Source organism: Leptonychotes weddellii, chromosome 1 (genome assembly GCF_054177405.1).
Source record: "Leptonychotes weddellii isolate Sample4059 chromosome 1, ASM5417740v2, whole genome shotgun sequence".
NCBI classification, from domain to species: Eukaryota; Metazoa; Chordata; class Mammalia; order Carnivora; family Phocidae; genus Leptonychotes; species Leptonychotes weddellii.
Window position 1 is genome coordinate 157,475,072 of NC_138369.1, and position 18,783 is coordinate 157,493,854.

The 18,783-nt window shown below is 35.2% G+C and overlaps 1 protein-coding gene across 2 annotated transcripts; it reads left to right on the top strand.

The window, feature by feature from the left end:
• Window positions 1-213: 213 nt before the first annotated feature.
• POU1F1 (POU class 1 homeobox 1) lies at window positions 214-16,882 on the top strand. 2 transcript variants are annotated; one of them, XM_006726995.3, is made up of 6 exons: window positions 214-355; window positions 2,720-2,869; window positions 11,875-12,099; window positions 14,856-15,020; window positions 15,746-15,806; window positions 16,672-16,882. In XM_006726995.3, the coding sequence occupies exons 1-6, from the start codon at window positions 214-216 to the stop codon at window positions 16,880-16,882; spliced, it is 954 nt and encodes a 317-aa protein (XP_006727058.1). The 2 variants fall into 2 exon arrangements, with proteins under 2 accessions (XP_006727058.1, XP_006727059.1); XM_006726996.2 differs by having other exon boundaries at window positions 2,798-2,869.
• Window positions 16,883-18,783: the final 1,901 nt, after the last annotated feature.

An 18,783-nucleotide genomic window follows, 5' to 3' on the forward strand; every position in this document is an offset into this window, starting at 1 on the left:
GATAAAGCAATACCCCTGGGAAAAGACGATTAACATGTATAAAGGGATTTCCCTGCAGCATAAGTACCAAGCACGCGCCCTCCTGGTGCTCCAGGGCCTTCCTGATGTATTATGCAGGTAGTGTGATTTGAAACGGCCCTTTGAAACAGTAATAGAATAAAACTCTGATTTGGGGAGTAGCAGTTCTCCTCAGTTTTCTACTGTCTTGTGGGAATGAGTTGCCAACCTTTTACTTCGGCTGATACCTTTATACCTCTGAATTCTGAGGCTTCTGCAACTCTGCCTTTGATCATGCACCACAGCGCTGCTGAGTGCCTCCCAGTCTCTAACCATCCCACCAACGTGATGTCCACAGGTACGGACTCCGATACCAGTCTGCGTGTGGCCGGGCCGTTGCAGGACAGATGCTTTGAATCTTGTTAGCTTAGAATCTCTTTGCTTCTTTTGTTTTCTCCTTCATTTCAATTCGTCTAAAGTTAAATATGAAGGATATTTTAAAAAGCCAAACTACCTAAGACATTTTTAAAGAATATTATTAAGCATAATAATTTCAATTGTTGGTTTTATTATAAAGAAGATCTATTTTCTACCAAAGTAAACAGTGAGTCTGGGTGTTTTTAATCCAAAAAGCATTTTTATGTAAACATTTTATGGGTAAGGAATAAAACTAAAGAAATAGCCTAAATAATTTAGTGTTTAAAAGGTGTTACTTTTTTATCTTAAAGATTTATTTGGTTTTACTATGTCTAAAAGCAGCCATATACCTTCTAGTAAACACAACTAAATGATTCCCAATACCAACAACAATGGATTTCAAAGAATAATATAATTAAGTGATATTAACAAATATTTTTAGCATAACTCAAAACTCAAAAATCAAGGCTAGAAACAATATGTAGCATTTAGAGCCCACAAACTGAGTTAAAATATCTTAAAACTGAGTTCTGAAGAGACTTCAATCTCTCTAACCGAGTTTTAATATTTTCTTATGTAACTTTCTAACATAAAAAATAAGCTTGAAAATTTGAATATATTGTCTCAAATGTAATCAAATAGGTATGTGTTGCTAATGTGTCCTTTATGTGGTAGCAAAGTTTTTTAAAGTAGCTTTATAAATAGACAGAGTCTTGAATTGAGTAAATTTATTTCATATGTAAGTTTGGATTAATCTGCAGCTGAATTTTTAAAATCTAGAAAGTAGTTATCTGGATTTGGGTGAAATCATTAATGTAGAGGGTTATTTATTTTTTTTTTCATCTACCAAAGACTCTCATAATTTAAATAAAAAGACAATAATGGGAGTTTCCCCAAACATAGTTTTTAGAAAATATAATAAAGTATTTTAACTAAAAATATGTACTATAAATAAATTTAAACAATGATCACGTAACTGTATTTTAAATAATAGATATATCTATTCTAAATAGATACTTAAATAATAGTATTTAAATACATGATAATAGCATTGATTTTATCATTTTTCCATGAAATTATAAATTACTAGGTAAGAAACTAGAAATATTGCTTATAATGAGAAGAATACTTGGATATTACATGTGTTTCTTGTTTATTTGTTTAATTTTAGATTGCATAGTAAGATTTTTACATGTAATCATTATAATGTAGAATGACTTCAGTTCTTTCCACATGCTAATTATAAAATGAAAATTTGTGCAGATATTTTAAAATATTGAAGATTTATCAATAGTAGAAAATGTTTTGCTTTCTGAGGTGACCTCATGTCTTTAAACACTGTATTGTATCTCAATATTTTCAAAGGATTCTAATTCTATACTTTATAATAGCTCATATTTATTCAAGGATTTATGATTATATTATATTTATGAAAACCCACCATTATATTCAGGATGTGAAGGAAAAATGAGAAAATAAAATACATAAAGAAACCATGGTTTTATTGTCAATACCCAAACTCTTAGTCAACTTGGTGATTCATGTTTAAATCTTGATAAAAATTTTGTAATTTAAATTTACTTTCATAATATACATTGATTACACAAGGCAAGCAACTATTTATGAATGGTTATGTTTATATACCGGGTTCAACCTTTATAGATCTCAAGTCGTTCAACAATTAATTTTTTTTTGGCCAGCTTTATTATTGTAATTGTTGAACTGATTGTGTGCATGCAGAAAACCTACCACCTCTTGGTTTCAACATCAACATAAATGCGTCATACACCATCACTTATTTTTCATAAACCTCTGAATTTACTGGGATTTTTAAGATTGTATCCAATTAGAAGCTAGTTGCTTGGCCATTTTCTCTTTGATGGATGAAATTTGTTAGGAGAATAAGCAGAAGTAAAGATTGTTCAAGAGTTGATTTCTGTATTCATTCTTCCAGAGAAAGACCACTATATAATACCGTATTACACAAGAATTTAAAGAGATTATTCTTCTAGTCAGTTTATTGTAATGTCTATGTGAGATGGAACCTACAAGAATTCTGCAACTCCCAACTGGCCAACATCCAAACTGGTCAGTCAGCCCTTCACAGGGCAGAGCATAGTTAATGAATGCTATCATCCACACTGATGATCTGTGACAATCTGATCACCTGAGACAAACTTTGATTCCTGCTTTTAACCTACTCATCAGAGAATTTCCCCCAAGTGAAAACAAATTACTGCCATATAAATGTGTATTTTTGCAATGAAATGAATGTGTCTTGAATCCTCATACATTTTCTTACCAGTCCCGTCTATTTTGTCTTTGATCCAAACTCCTAAATGTTTGCGTGCATATTTCTTGGTGACAACATTGGGAAACACAGCAACAGGACTTCATTATTCTGTTCCTTCCTGTCATTATGGAAACCAGCCATCGACCTATGGAGTGATGGCAGGTAAGAAAAATTGTCTGCATATATGAGATTGAGTTTGGGGACACTTAGATGGATTCTTGGGTCTGAGAGAATCTTGACCAGAGAATATCATGAAATTCTCATCTCTTAACTTGGGAATTGCTGGTAAACCACTGCTTATCAAAATGTTCCCTGATATGGGATGCCTTCAGTGACCATAATGGTTAAACCTGATTGCCCCTGTTCTCCATAACCCTGAACTTCTATGCTTAACTCTTCTGTTTGCTTTGTATGATTTTTTACTCTAATTGACGACTACCAAACTGCTGATTGTCACTTAATGTTACCGGTGGGCTCGATATAGTAATAATAAGGTAGTGACTAACCTCATGTGGTTATTTAAATTTTTTATTTAAATTCAATTAGCCAACATATAGTTCATCATTAGTTTTTGATATAGTGTTCAATGATTCATTAGGTTCGAATAACACCCAGTGCTCACCACATCACATGCCCTCCTTGTGCCCATCACCCAGTTACCCCATCCCTCCAACCACCTCCCGTCCAGCAACCCTGTTTGTTTCCGGGAGTCAAGAGTGTCATATGATTTGCCTCCCTCTCTGATCTCTTCCCTTTCAGTTTTCCCTCCCTTCCCCTAAATTATTTAAATTTAAGCATAAATTAGCTAAAATAAGGTCAAATTTAAAATTGAGTTCCTCAATTGCACTAGCCGCATTTCAAGTGCTCACTAACCTCATGTGGCTATCAAAGCAGACAGCACAGATTTATAAAACATCTCCCTCACTGTAATATTTCTTCTGGACATTTGATCCATAAAGATAAATAAGACATTGAAAGCTAAGAGTCAGTTGCGGTGGCTTTAGTGATAGTCATTTGAAGTTTTGGCAGCTCACAGTTGTTTTTAGTCTTAAATGAGATTGAAGAGTTGAAGTTACTTATGTTTCTCCTCCAGATAAATAAAGCGTCACTAGATCAAGGTTAATTATTTATTGATGCTTGTATGAAAGCAGTGATAACATGTTCCTTAAGGAAGAGGAAAATCTGACCTAATCCATTCAGAACAGACCTTATGACTTAAGTTTAGGATATGGCCAGAAAAAAATTTTGATGGTTTAATAAAGTACACAATTTTGTTTACATATTTTTTTTTAGCTATTCTTTGATCTTTTATGTTCATTACTGCAGCAGGGAGAGAAACCTGATGGGTGACAATAAACTACTGGGTCTCTGTGTGAGAAAATAAGAGTGTGTGTGTGTGTGTGAGAGAGAGAGAGAGGGAGACGCTTTAGATAAAGGAATCATATCTTTTCTCACTGCTGTGTCTAGTTATCATTCATAATAAGTGATAGAAAAAAACACAGACTTATGACTATAAATTTGAAATAAAATTGAACAAAAAAATAGTTCACTGACATTTAACTTCTCCATATTTTTCAGTTTGACACTAAATAAAACACTAAAACTTTAAAATAAAATATTCCAGAACAAATTAGCTTCACTTACATCCTACCACACAGCATTTTGAATAAACTAGTATCCTCACCTTGATGGTAAAATGAAGACTGATGTTCATAACGATTACCGGTAAATCCGAGCATCTCTTATTTTAATAATTACGAAATAGGGACAACCATATTTTTCCCTTTTGAAAACTGATCATTTATGATTCATATATTTAATACTTAATAAGTATTCATGGTTAATGAGAACAGTCCTTGTTGATGATAAACTACTTTCATTATAAAAACAGTAAAATGTGCATGTAAGCCGCTGGGGGTGAAGGCAGCATGCTTCGTGTGGCCCACGCCGCGTTTTGATTATGAAGATAGGAAATGACAAGCACATGGCCACGTGCTGCTGTCTCTTGGAGGGGAGTCCTTGCTGTTCATTCACAGTGTTTCCCACAAACCCAGGTCCAACTTTAGGCGCTTTCTAAACCCAGCGACAGGCAGCAATTGATTAAGGTTAGCACAAAGATAACATCAGCCACAGACCAAATACCTTTTTTTTTTTTTTTTTTTTTAAGAGAGGGAGAGAGAAAAAGAGAGAAGGGGGTTGGTGGGAGAGGGGCAGAGGGAGACGGAAAGAGAATCTTAAGCAGGCTCCATGCCCAGTGCGGAGCCTCATGTAGGGCTCTATCTCAGTCCTGAGTCATGACCTGAGCCAAAATCAAGAGTTGGACACTTAACTGACTGAGCCACCCAGGCACCCCCCAGATACTTCAAGATGGTTTTTGCTACCACCTCCCTTCCCACCAGATCAAGGCCACTGGCTACTAGCCTAGTGAATCTGCAGCTGGCCTGAGAATTCTAACATGTTTCTGGTTTCTGGGCCCAGGTTCACAGTGAGAGTCCATGGGCAGCTTGGGCTATATTGACAAGTCCCCTCAGCAGGCACTCAGCAAACCCTCTTCCTCACTGCAGTCGAAAAGGAAAGGCTCCCAGAAGAGCCCTTTAAAAGGATCCAAAGCCTGGGTTAGTACTATGAGGAGCAAAAATGGTTATCCTAAGATTTGAATGTATGGTGATACATACATTTGAACTATGGTGATAGTCTTAAAAGTAAATATATGTTTTCACTGAAAGAAAAACTCACCATGGCAAGCATAGAGATTATATTTGAATATTTTTTGAGAGTGATATGCTTTATTATTTGTTAGAATGTCACTATTTTGATATATGCTTAGTATGAGTATTTGCATCATAGCAGATTAAACCTCAGAGAATCTGCACTCTCCTGTCGTTATCCCCAGAGAAGCTACACAAACTGAGTTATAAAACACAGGAATTCAAATATAAGAGAGCAAAGGTATAAAATACACAAGAGAAACCTGGCTAATGTCATTAGAATTTTCTGAGAAGTCTCAAGGCATTCATCAAATCAGCCACTTCCACACAATTCACAGAAGCATCTTATCATCTACAACAAAGACAGGTTCATTGTCACACATGCCATATGAAAGAAAAGCTAAAGGAAGACCTATATTTCAAAACATATGAAATTGCTTTATTTTAATGTGGTCCTCTTATAACCCATACTCTGATGCTTACATTTAGCTTGAGCATTGCATTAAATGAATAACCCAGTGGAAGGGAAGAGCTATAGCTAATATTTTGTTAACGTTGGTAGAGAAGACTTTGCAATTATCGGATGAATCCACTGTGTCTTATAGTCCAGGTGTGGGCACACCAAAAAGAATGACTAATTGGAAGCAATGAATTAGCCGCACCATGAACTGATTACAAACGTTGTTCAAGTCACTTAACTTCTCTTTCAGTCTCTCTCTCTCTCTTTTTTTAAACGTACACCCTGTGCTTCACTTTCTATTTCTTTATTTATTAATATGTTATTATTTTATTATTAACATATAATGTATTATTTGTTTCAGAGGTACAGGTCTGTGATTCATCAGTCTTACACAATTCACAGCGCTCACCATGGCACATACCCTCCCCAATGTCCATCCCCAGCTACCCCATCCCTCCCACCCCCCACCACTCCAGCAAACCTCAGTTTGTTTCCTGAGATTAAGAGTCTCTTATGGTTTGTCTCCCTCTCTGGTTTCGTCTTGTTTCATTTTTCTCTCCTTTCCGCTATGATCCTCTGTCTTGTTTCTCAAATTCCTCATATCAGTGAGATCATATGATAATTGTCTTTCTTATTTCGCTTAGCATAATTCCTTCTAGTTCCATCCACGTTGTTGTAAATAGGTTCAGTCTCTTCATATCTGAGTTGTGGTGAGTGCCACCACTCTATTGAAGTTGAATTGTGGCAGATTTGTACCAACTCGATCTGGTTTTCCTATGATCTTCTCTTTAGATACACTTGCAACTAAATGCCTTCTGTGCCTTTACTCCTGAGAATTTAGATAATTCAACAGCCTACAGTGAATTAAAAATGCTCCTGAAAAGCTCTTCTAGGTAAACACAACATAAAGTAACAACAGCAACAGAAACCCTCAAAACTCTAATTCTTGGGTATCTGAAATTGTTTCTGTTCTCCGGTTTCTGAAGCCGGGTGAAGCTAGAAAACATACTCAGGGGGCTGCCCACCCCGCCCGCCCTCCTGTGGAAACAGCGCATCATCAGCCACACAGGGATGAGTGCTAAACCCAGCCAGGTCACATTATATAATGGCCAAACCAAGATGAGGTGTGAGAGTCCTCGTTTAAAAATTAATTTTAAGAGAAATGCAAAATAGCGGAGTTTGGGGAATTAACCACGAAGACGAATGTCCATTTTCTGTTGTTGTTTTATTTTTTAATGGGAAGTGGGTAATAAGAGAAAAGATAATTATGACTGAAAGTGCCCTCTCCACCGAGGGCACTTACGCACAAAGCAACAGAAATCAGGTTGATGGTTGACATGGAGAAATAGTCAACTTTGGAGTCCATCTCTTATTCTTAAATTATTTTCTTTCTTCTTCTCCTTCTCCTCTTTCTCCTCCTTCCCCTGCTCCTCCTCCATCTTTCGCCTTCCTCTTCATCCTTCTTTCGCCTCCTCCTCCTCCTCCTCATTCTCCTTCTTCCTCCCTCCCACTTCCTTTTTCTCCTTTCTTCTTCTTTCTCCTTTTTTCTCCTCTCCCTCCTCCCCCTCCCCTTCCCCGCCCCACCTCTCCTCCTCCTTCATTTTGTTTCCCCCTAACTAGTTCTGATTATGTTGACTCTGAGGGGAGAATTGATTCTGAAGATTTTTTATCTCTGAATAAGAAAAGGCTGTCCAGTAGCAGTAACATGAGGTATTTTCCCTAAGTTTCCTTAGTCTCTCAATGACTCAATTCAGTCACTACAGCAGGAAAGCAGCTATAGGCGATGTGTAAACAAATGTGCGTGGCTGTGTTCCAAGTAAAGTACACCAGGCAGAGGATCCCTGTTGTAAATGGATGGGATTTACCCGTGCACAAAAGAGAAAAGATCACAATTCACATTTATGGTTTGCTTCGCATTGTCTTGTGTGATGAAAAAGAAATACATGGAAATATTCAAATACACATTCTTTTGCCTATCTCCAGCAAGATGGTGTATTTTACTGTACGCCTCTGCTTTCCCTGTGTGTTCTCTTAAGGCTTCAGGTGCATGACCTCAGAGATGTTGGCAGTTAGCTGCAGGCAGGACCACGTGCTCCCGAAGAGCGATTTGCCCCATGCCACAGTGGGTTGGGCCAGCCACCTTTGCCTCCCCATTGCCAGTTTTAGAAGATTTACCTCTTCTCCCACTTCTGCCACACGGAAATATATACACAGCAATTTAGAAAGGCTTTGGTGGATTAATCTACAATGTGAAAATATACTTTGGGCTGTATATAATGTGCAAACACGTCCCAGCTCTCTAGCTGGGGGCTTCTCTAGGCTCACAGACAGTTTTGCTTTATCAATGTTTTGGAAATTGTTCATGAGAACTCTGCTGCACAGGACTCCCCGCTTCTTTTATCTTCTTCCTATTTCGTGCCTTAGAAAGATTTTGAAAATATCTTGCCATAGATACCATACCACTCACTCTCTACTCTCCCCCAAATACAAGATCACATGATAGATACCACAGTTTGTTTGGCTGTGTCTGGGACTGTCATTATGAATTTCTGTTTAAGGTTAGCTCCAGGTTAACTCCAGGAAAACCATGTCTGTGTGGATAACTGTGGATATATTCACTGAATGAAGAGTACAAACATATCACACATCATGTTTTCCTCTTTGCTCTGGCTGCCAATCGTCGGAACATGGTATCTCCTGTGCATTTTTCATGGACTCGTGTTCAAATTTATTTTTTAAAAGTTGATTTTTTTCCCCAGAGCATTTATAATGTATAAACTATCTTTATAATTTTCCAGAAATAGAGGTGACTGTCTTCTAAGATTTTAATAATTATAATATTTTTTGTCTGAAAGTATCTGTTTAATGTAGCCAAATGTGTTTAAACTGCAGATGTCTTTAAAGGAAAGTCATCTGGTTTACAGACTGCCAGAAAAATGAACGAGGTGTTTGTTTTGATGTGGTTTATTGCAATGTTCACTGGACTTCAGTTCTGGTTTCAACTGTATGGTTGATTCATTGTGGCACCCAAGGGAGGTTATTGCCTTTTACTTAAATTTTCTAAATTTTAAATGGTGAATAAAAAAAATATTCTTTCTAACTTACTTACATAAGGCTAAGAAGATGACAAATGTGAAATGAACACAGGACCAAGTATCACATGGAAGACTTGTTGTGGTGTGTGACTATGGTCAGAAAGAAAAATTGAAAATAATGACCAAGATTGCTAACAAATTCAGAACTTATGGCTTATCATATAAAAGATATATAACAAATTACTTATGGACAATAAAAATAATTTGACATAGGTTAAATGAGTAAAGTGCTTTAAAGTACATTAAATGTGCAAAATCAAGCAGCAGTCTGCACATACATATGCAGTGAGATATTACTCAGCCTTAAATAAAGAATGAGATGGGGGCACCTAGCTGGCTCAGTCAGTTAAGCGTCCAACTCTTGATTTCAGCTCAGGTCTTGATCTCGGTGTTGTGAGTTGGAGCCCCATGTCGGGCTCCATGCTGGGCATGCAGCCTGCTTAAGATTTTCTCTCTCCCTCTTCCTCTGCCCCTCCTCCCTAAAATAAATAAACAAACAAACAAATAAATAAAATGGCCATTTGTGACAACATGGATGGACTTAGAGTGTATTATGTTAAGTGAAATAAGTCAGAGACAGGCAAATACCATATGAGTTCATTTATATGTGGGATCTAAAAAAACAAACAAAAATGAACAAACAAAATAGAAACAGACCCATAAATATAAAGAACAAACTGATGGTGCCAGAGGAAAATGGGTAGAGAAATGGGCAAAATGGGTGAAGGGGAGTGGGAGATACAGGCTTCTGGTTATGGAGTGAATAAGTCACACGGATGAAAGGTAGAGCCCAGGGACCACAGTCCATGACACCGTAACAGCATCATTTGATGATGGATGGTAGCCATACTTAAAGCAGGCAGAGCGTAACATACAGGCTTGTTCAATCACTATGGTGTACACGTGAAACTAAGGTAACACTGTGTGTCAACTATACTTCAATTAAAAAAATTAATATAGTAAGAAAGAGGAAAAACCCAGCAGCCTAATTTTTGCTCACTGCTTTTACTCTTAGAATATTTCATCATTAAGTGTCTTAAGTGACATGTGGTATTTTTGAATGATGAAGGAAGTGAAGATTTTAATATATCTAACATCCAACTCTGAAAGCCTAACTGAAAACAAAGTCTTGAGATAAATATCAAGTAAATGCTGAAATAAATGTCATCAGTGTTCTTTTAATGTAGGTTAGTCTTTTCTTTTACTTCAACTAGCAGAAATCCAAAAGTAATAGAAAGCTAAAAATAACCCCCAAAATTAATAACCATTTTCAAAAATGGAACTATGTAATAAATTAAAAATTGATAAAACTGCTTTTAAAAATGTTATCTAGTCTGATCAATATACTACCCACTAAAGCATAAAATGGACGATTAACTGACTTTAAAAAATAAAACGATAATTTTGGTTTGTAAAAGTAGCATGGATTTTTTTAGACAGGAATAGTTTCTTTCAAATATTTTTCACAGCAGCTAAATTTATTTTATGCTATTTTGTTTAACCCCTCACTTGTATATTTGCTTTGCTTCAAGGAAAAAAAAAAAGAGTCTATTGGAGAGGGGTACACTTTATAATTACATATTGTCATATAAATAATACAAGCCAACAATTTGCTGACTTACACTATTCTTTGGTCATTACGTATTGATATATTAATGTAAGATTTATATATTCTGGTAAACTACATTATTACTCCTGTCTTTGATTTGTGAATATATTTATAGAGAAATAATAGGTAGCATAAACTTGATATGTTTTTCCAGTGTTTTCAAGAATGATTATTGCGTATATTCTATAACAATTTATTTTTAGTTTAAATATTTATTTATAATCATAAGAAAAATTATTAATTACAAAATGTTTTATTTATATCAAAATGTCTTGGTTATATGTGTCATTTAATATAAATTGAAGTGAAATCTCTTCCAATAAAAAAGTGATGTATTGATGAGGAAAACAAACAAAATGTGTGGAAATTTGGCTTATGCTATCCTCTCACTCATGCTCCCCAATTGAGAAACTCTTCTAGTGAAGAATGAAATCTGGAAGCAATTTTTAAAAGATTAGATATTTTTTGGTAATTTATCATTTAACCCAATCAATTGATCTAATGCTTCATCATTTATGGGTGAATGCCCATCATATCTAGAATTGCACCCTTCCTGCCACTTATTTTTGCTTCTTAAATAATAATCAAGAAATGATTCCATTTATTGTATACTTTTCAAGAAATTTTGATGCTTTTTAATAGAACTTTAAAAATTACCTTTTGTCTAGTCACTCTTTGAATCTATTTAAGCATATTAGTGTATTTTATGTTCTCATAATTTTCTTTTTACCTGCCTTCATTAAGTTTTTAAAAAGACATGATTATTTCCCCTTGAAATTCAGCATTGGCTGATAAAACAGTGGTGCTTCTTAATATTGTAAAATCAGTTTTCGAATCCTAAGAAAACTTCCCAGCATAACACTTAACTGTATGCCTTGATGATAATAAACAACACAGATTATTTGTGTAATGAATTAAAACAGATCGAAATATACATCCAGGTTTCAGTTGAACCTCAGATTCACAGGAACAGGTGTCTTTTTAAGAGAAATCGAAATAATGGAAAACACACTTCTGAGAGAATTGGCCTATTTCTATTTTAATTATTTGCAATTCCCTGCTTTTTTTCCTTTGGCATTATTTTTGTCTTCACTGCTCCGAGGAAGGTGGAATAGAAATAATCACATTTATACTAAGCTACTCTGACTTCTGTTTGAGATGGCAGAACGTCAGTTAACCTTTTAGAATCGTGACGGCTTGCAGGGGAATAATAGGTTCTAAGGTGCAAAACTTTTGCTTGTATAAAAATGGGGGATAATTACAAATGGCCCTTTTCTTTCTGTGTTTATTCACAGGTAGCTTAACCCCTTGTCTTTATAAGTTTCCTGACCATACCTTGAGTCATGGCTTCCCTCCCCTGCCCCAGCCTCTTCTGGCAGAGGACCCCGCTGTCACTGATTTCAAGCAGGAACTCAGGCGGAAAAGTAAATTGGTTGAAGAACCAATAGACATGGATTCTCCGGAAATCCGAGAACTTGAGAAGTTTGCCAACGAATTTAAAGTGAGAAGAATTAAGTTAGGTATGCACTTTTTAAGAGTAACGGGCATACAACTTGGTTTGCAAATCCTTACGATATTACTGTTCAGTCTGTTACACTCTGCTCAGAAGTCCAAGACACTTATTCTACATCTGTGCTGTGGATTTAAGTTAATGAAATTATGAAAATCCTACAAAAAAAAACCCCCTTTATTCCCTTGTTAATTCTTAATATCCTAAATACATAGGTTTTTAAATTGATATTTTTTCAACTTGCCTACCTCAAGATTAACTTTGAAGTACTTGTTTTTCTCCCTGTTTTATCTGAACTTTTGAGTAGATGAGCCATTCAGATGATTCAAAGGCATAAAGTGTGTAAGTGAAATGTATCCTTTGTTTGTCTTTCCTGTTTATCAATGTTGTTGGTTTCTTTGCTTTCTTCCAGAGATACCGTTTACACATATAAGCAAATACATATTTTCTCCATACAGATTTTTTAACTATTTATTTAATAGAGCTTTCCTTATTAATTTTTACAGATGTTTTTAAAAATGGGTCTACGGCCATACCACCCTGAATGCGCCCGATCTCGTCAGATGTTTTTAAAAATGGGCCTATCAAATTCCATTTCATGAATATATTATTATTATTTTTTTTAAAGGTTTTATTTATTTATTTGACAGAGAAAGAGACAGTGAGAGAGGGAACACCAGCAGGGGGAGAGGGAGAGGGAGAAGCAGGCTTCCCGCGGAGCAGGGAGCCCGATGCGGGGCTCGATCCCAGGACCCTGGGATCATGACCTGAGCCGAAGGCAGATGCTTAACGACTGAGCCACCCAGGCGCCCCTCATGATTATTTAACCAGTCCCATACTGATGATAAATTTAGGTGGTCTCCAATCTCACATTGTTAAAAACAATCCTACCATGATTCACTCCATAAATGCCATTTTGTACCTATATACATGTAGGACAAATGTTAAAGGCACGATTTCTGCCTGTATATTTGTAATTCTGATAGATGTTGTCAAATTGGTCTATATAAAGGTTGTGCCAAGTTTTACCACCGCCATGAGTGTCTCTTGGCAAACTCCTTAGAATATAATCTTTCTGAAAGCAGGAGTTTTTTCTTTATTTTTATTTTTCCTTAAAGACATATCCCTCAGCACTTAGAACAGTGACTGGCAGCACAGAGAATAAATAAATTATTGAAGGAAAACTATGACTTAATCTTTTGGATCTTTGCAAATCAGATAAGTCAAAGTGGTCCCCATGGTAGTTTTTTTGTTTTGTTGTTTTTTTGTTTGTTTGTTTTTTGTTTTTCTTGAGAGGGGAAGAGAGAGAACACACATGAGAGAGAGTGGTGGGAAAGAGGGAGACAGAGAATCTTAAGCAGGCTCCACACCCAGGGCAGAGCCCCACGTGGAGCTCAATCTCACGGTCTCATGACCCTGAGATCATGATCTGAGCTGAAATCAAGAGTCCGATGCTTACTTGACTGAGCCACCCAGGCGCTCTGGTGGTTTCATTTTAAATTTATGAGTGAAGATTGAAAAGCATTATTTCATGTGTTTACAGTCATTTGTAATTCTTTCTCTGTGAACTGTCTGTTCATAGCCTTTGCACACTTTCTATTCAATTGTGTTTTTAACATAAAATAACTGTAATAATTAACCTTGATTTAAATTCATGAAGTAGTGCATCTTTTAAATGGATTGAAAAATGATGGTTCCACCCTCTGCACTTGTGGAATGAACCACAGGTAAATTTGTAATGATATTTATTGATGGGCATCATACATAACCATTTTATGCATACAGATATATAGCTTTAGGCCCTGAATTAATATGCAGTTACTATATGGAATAAACACAGCGGTAGGCATCTTTATAACAACTATTTTCAGTTTACTATTTATATTGCTGTGAATATTTCAAATTCTATGTTGATGGTTGATAATCAACTTGTACCCTAAAAATGGGACAATCTATGAGGATCTTTGGCTTGAAGATAGAAGCTTTACCAAACGATATAATAAATGTGCTCAGGGATACATGTAAAATATTTGGGTGATCACAGTCTCATAATAAACATGTTTTCAGGGAAAGTCAGCATAATTCTTAGTTTTATTTGGTACCTTTTATTTTTTATTTTTTATTTTTTTATTTTTTTATTTTTTTTTAAGATTTTATTTATTTATTTGAGACAGAGAATGAGATAGAGCATGAGAGGGTCAGAGGGAGAAGCAGACTCCCTGCCGAGCAGGGAGCCCGATGTGGGACTCGATCCAGGGACTCCAGGATCATGACCTGAGCCGAAGGCAGTCGCTTAACCAATTGAGCCACCCAGGCGCCCTATTTGGTACCTTTTAACAATATAGTTGAATTTTGTACTCTTACAGTTGAGATAAAAATATATCATCATATAATTTATGCATTGTATTTAATATACTATATTGTTGAGCATATATCACCAGATATTTAATAATAGAGAGCAAGAATTTATAAGTATCTTATAAAGTGTTTATGACACATCTATCCAATTTCACTAAATACCGTGAATGGCAGGGGTTCCTGTCTGAATTCTTTTGACTTCTGAAAAAATTAACTAGAAGCATTTTTTAAAGTACCGGACAAGTCTACGCTGAACTTACTAAGCAATTCTAAATTGCCAATGAATATATGCTTAAAAGCAATATCTAATAGTTAACAAAGAAAGACACAACGATTTCTGTGATAACCGGCCAAGATGAATGCTTCTGGAAGAGCTGACTCTAACAGGTCTTTCCTGCCCTTTCACAGGATACACCCAAACCAACGTCGGGGAAGCCCTTGCAGCCGTGCACGGCTCTGAATTCAGTCAAACAACTATCTGCCGATTCGAAAACCTGCAGCTCAGCTTTAAAAATGCATGCAAGCTAAAAGCAATATTATCGAAATGGCTGGAGGAAGCTGAGCAAGTAGGAGGTACTGAAGTTACAGGCTCTGTGGTGTTTTAACCTAAAAACAATTGCCTTCCATTGCTAGCTAGGGCTTACACTGAAGCGGAGAGGTTTGAGGTTTAGTTGTTTTTTTTCTCTTTCCGATGAAAAATAGATATGTTTCACATCCCGAAGAGAGGAAGGCTCATGCAAGTGCAAAAATAAGTTTACTGAGAAGGTAAATATAGTAAGAAAAGAAGCTGCACAGGGACAGCTTTCTGGATAATGTGGCAGAGGCGTGAAGTGGTGAAATGATTTTTTTTAACACATCAAGATTTTCTGGTTCTGTGCATACTGTAGTAATTGCACATGAATTTTTATGACCCGATATTACTGTAACCAGAGCATTTGTGCACACCCGTCTTCCAAGTAAGTACATAAGCAATTGCTAATGTAATAAAATTATCTACTCATACCAATGTCAAGGCTGGAGAAAGAGCAAGGTTTGAAAGCATTTAAAGCAAGTATTCCAAGAATAGTTTGGTCAGGATATCACTAATAGACAGTTGTCTTTGCAAAGTTAATATTTCTGCATTAACATTTGTATCTTGGTCTTGTACTATAAAATAACGTGGAAGGCAAAAATTTAAGACAAAAATGTATAGCGACTTTATTTTGCGTTGTTTTACAAAGAAAATTTGAAACTCAAATGTGATAGTTTTTTTGGAACCTACTTTGTTTTTGTAATTATTTCTCTTTTCCCCATTACAGCTTTATACAATGAAAAAGTGGGAGCAAATGAAAGAAAAAGAAAGCGAAGAACAACTATAAGGTATTCTTTTGAGATACTAAAATGCATAGAGGAGATGGAATATATACAATATGTACATATGTAAATATAAATAGAGCATTTGAGGATTATATAGGTGCAACATAACATAAATGTATGTGAATAGAATCACTGAAAAAACAAGATTGGTGAAAAAGCATAACTTAATAATTTAGCACTGAGAAATGGAGAGCTAGTAATTCTTAACATTTGATGGAAAAGTAGGTTATTTGATTTAAGAACACTTGCTCCACAAGTTTTGGATAAAATAGAAATTAAACAATCACTTCTACAAAGAGTGATAATTTCTGCTGTCTTTTTAGATATGTCTTGCTCTGGCAATTTGGTATCTATGTTATTAAAAATAGCAAAACTATTCATCAGTGTTTCAGTTCCTTAAAGTCCAATGTGATTCCTTGCATTTCAAACCAGGAAGATTGTTGGATGATCTTTTGGTAATTTGCATGAAAATTACAGAGGAAATACTAAAATACAGGTTCTGTTTTGGTTGATGAGTTCACTAAACCGTTCGTCTATTGTAAATAACTAATGATTTCTGAGGGACATTTAGAAATGCCTGCACAAGTGCTCATTTCCTTTTTAGGAAGTCAGTGCCCTCTAGTGGCACAAAGTGGGATAAACATAAAAAGCCCAGAATATCTTACTTCTCAGGATACCCTGCATAAAACAAGCATCTAAATATTCTAGACTGCACATTTAGCTTTGTTGAAGCTTTGGAAGTGTTTTCAGAGTCTTTAAACAATATTTTAATGTTGATATCTAGGATATTCAGTATTACTTAATTTTGATCTGCCAACACATCATTAAAACACCATAATCTCACCCTTCTCTACATCCCTCCCCTCAGTATTGCTGCTAAAGATGCTCTGGAGAGACATTTTGGAGAACAGAATAAACCTTCCTCTCAAGAGATCATGCGAATGGCTGAAGAACTAAATCTTGAGAAAGAAGTAGTAAGAGTTTGGTTTTGCAATCGAAGGCAGAGAGAAAAACGGGTGAAAACAAGCCTGAATCAGAGTTTATTTACTATTTCTAAGGAGCATCTTGAATGCAGATAAAATTTATTATTGTGTGATAGCCGATTTTTTTCTAGTTTTCATTCCTTTCTCTTCTCCAACAAAAATAGAAATTAGTTTTTTGGTTGGTTTCAAAAATCATTTTATATCAATAACTTTTGCAGAAGCTTTCCTACTCTTTTAAAAAGAAGACAATTTAAATATTGATGAATTATTTTCTTTAAAATAATTATTCTCAGAAGCCAAACTGTACATTTTTAAACCAAAGATACCAATAGGAATAAAATGGTGATTCTCTCTCAATCTTTCTCTCCCTCTTGCTCTATCTACAGACACACACACGCATGCACAGTGTGCACGTGGGTCTTTTAGTTTAAGATTCCTTTTCCAAAGGCTGTTTATTAGCTTTTTAACATTTCAGTCATAATGCCAAATAAAGAATATCACAATAGAAAGAACAATTAGAAAATTGATTAACCAATGTCCTGCTTACTATCAGCTCTGATAGTTTGTTTGAACTTAATAGTTTTTGTTTGCACTTAAGAGCCAGAGGTGTCTTTGAATTTCATTAATGCATTTAGGAATAAATCTGAATCAGAAGCGACAATTTTTATCTTTTTATTCTTCTCAGAGATTTAGCTTTTTTGATGTTTATTTATAGAAAATATGCCTTATGGATTCTTGAACCCCAAACTGCTATCCTATAAGCTGCAACAGCGCAGGAATGATGTCTGGCTTGTTTGCTGTTGTTCCTCCAGCACCTGGGAAAGTGTTTGCTCCTAGCGGGGCATGCAATCTTTGTTAAATGAACAAAGGAGTGTGCTGTTAAAGACCGCTACAAACTTGAAGAGTCCCTAACTTAATAACATAATTTAAGTCTCACAACCCAGAAAATTACCTGGGATCCTATCAAAAAAGACTATAACTTTAGTTTAATTGGTTAGAGTGTGGTTTATTATTGATGAAAAAGTTTGACATATTGAGTATTTAAATTTGGGGAATTATATCCAAGGAACATATTTAATTTATAAGACTGCACTTCTTTGAAACTTGCAAGTACAAGCAAACTATAAGGTAATAATCTAAGTGACCTTTTTGCGTTTAAAATATAAATCTGCTGGTAATGTTTATCTAACTTATTTTATATAACAAAAATGGAAACAATTAAACCAAATTTTATTACTGATTTAGAATGCTTACTAAATAAATTATACTGTCCAGTCTCATGGTTTTTATGATATTAATAAAGACCAAGCATTATACAGATCATAATCTCTATAGATCATAATGTGTTTCTGCACACATAATCACCATTAATTGGAAGGCTAGAAACTTTGGTATATTTTTAACAAAAAGACATCTTTTTCAGTGGCTTAATCATCTATGCTTAAGTACACATCTAGCACCCAGGAGATGTTGAAAAAATATACATACAAAGGCTTTTATTAATCAAGAATAAATTCCAAATTATTCAGCCATATAGACATGTAAATTCCTTCTCTGTATAATTCACCTGCTTACCACACACACTAATTGGGAAGGGATTCTTTAGTTTGCAAAAGGCAGGGATAGGATGTATATATGTACATATATGCATACTAAATACATACACAAAAATGCATATATGCATGTCTGAAAGTTGCAAATAGAAACAAAATGTAATGCAAAATAAATCTAGAATAGTGACTTTTTTGCACTTTAAATATAACTCTGGGAACGTTTAATCTTTCTACAACAGAAATAAGCATGTATGTATGCTTCTATCATCATCACATATATATGATCATAATCTTATCAGACATTCACCCATAAGGTCATTCCAGTTTAGATACAACTAGCATTGGGAAGTAATTTTTCTCCCTAAAAGGAGTTATTTTGAATCAATATTTAATATTGAAATAGCAGATCTTTAGTTATTCACAAGTTAGTTGTAAATGCACTGG

Coding starts and splice junctions, on each gene's coding strand:
- POU1F1 (XM_006726995.3), top strand. CDS start 214: ATGAGTTGCCAACCTTTTACTTCGGCTGATACCTTTATACCTCTGAAT. Junction 356..2,719: donor CACCAACGTGATGTCCACAG/GTACGGACTCCG, acceptor TTTTCTTACCAG/TCCCGTCTATTTTGTCTTTG. Junction 2,870..11,874: donor GACCTATGGAGTGATGGCAG/GTAAGAAAAATT, acceptor GTTTATTCACAG/GTAGCTTAACCCCTTGTCTT.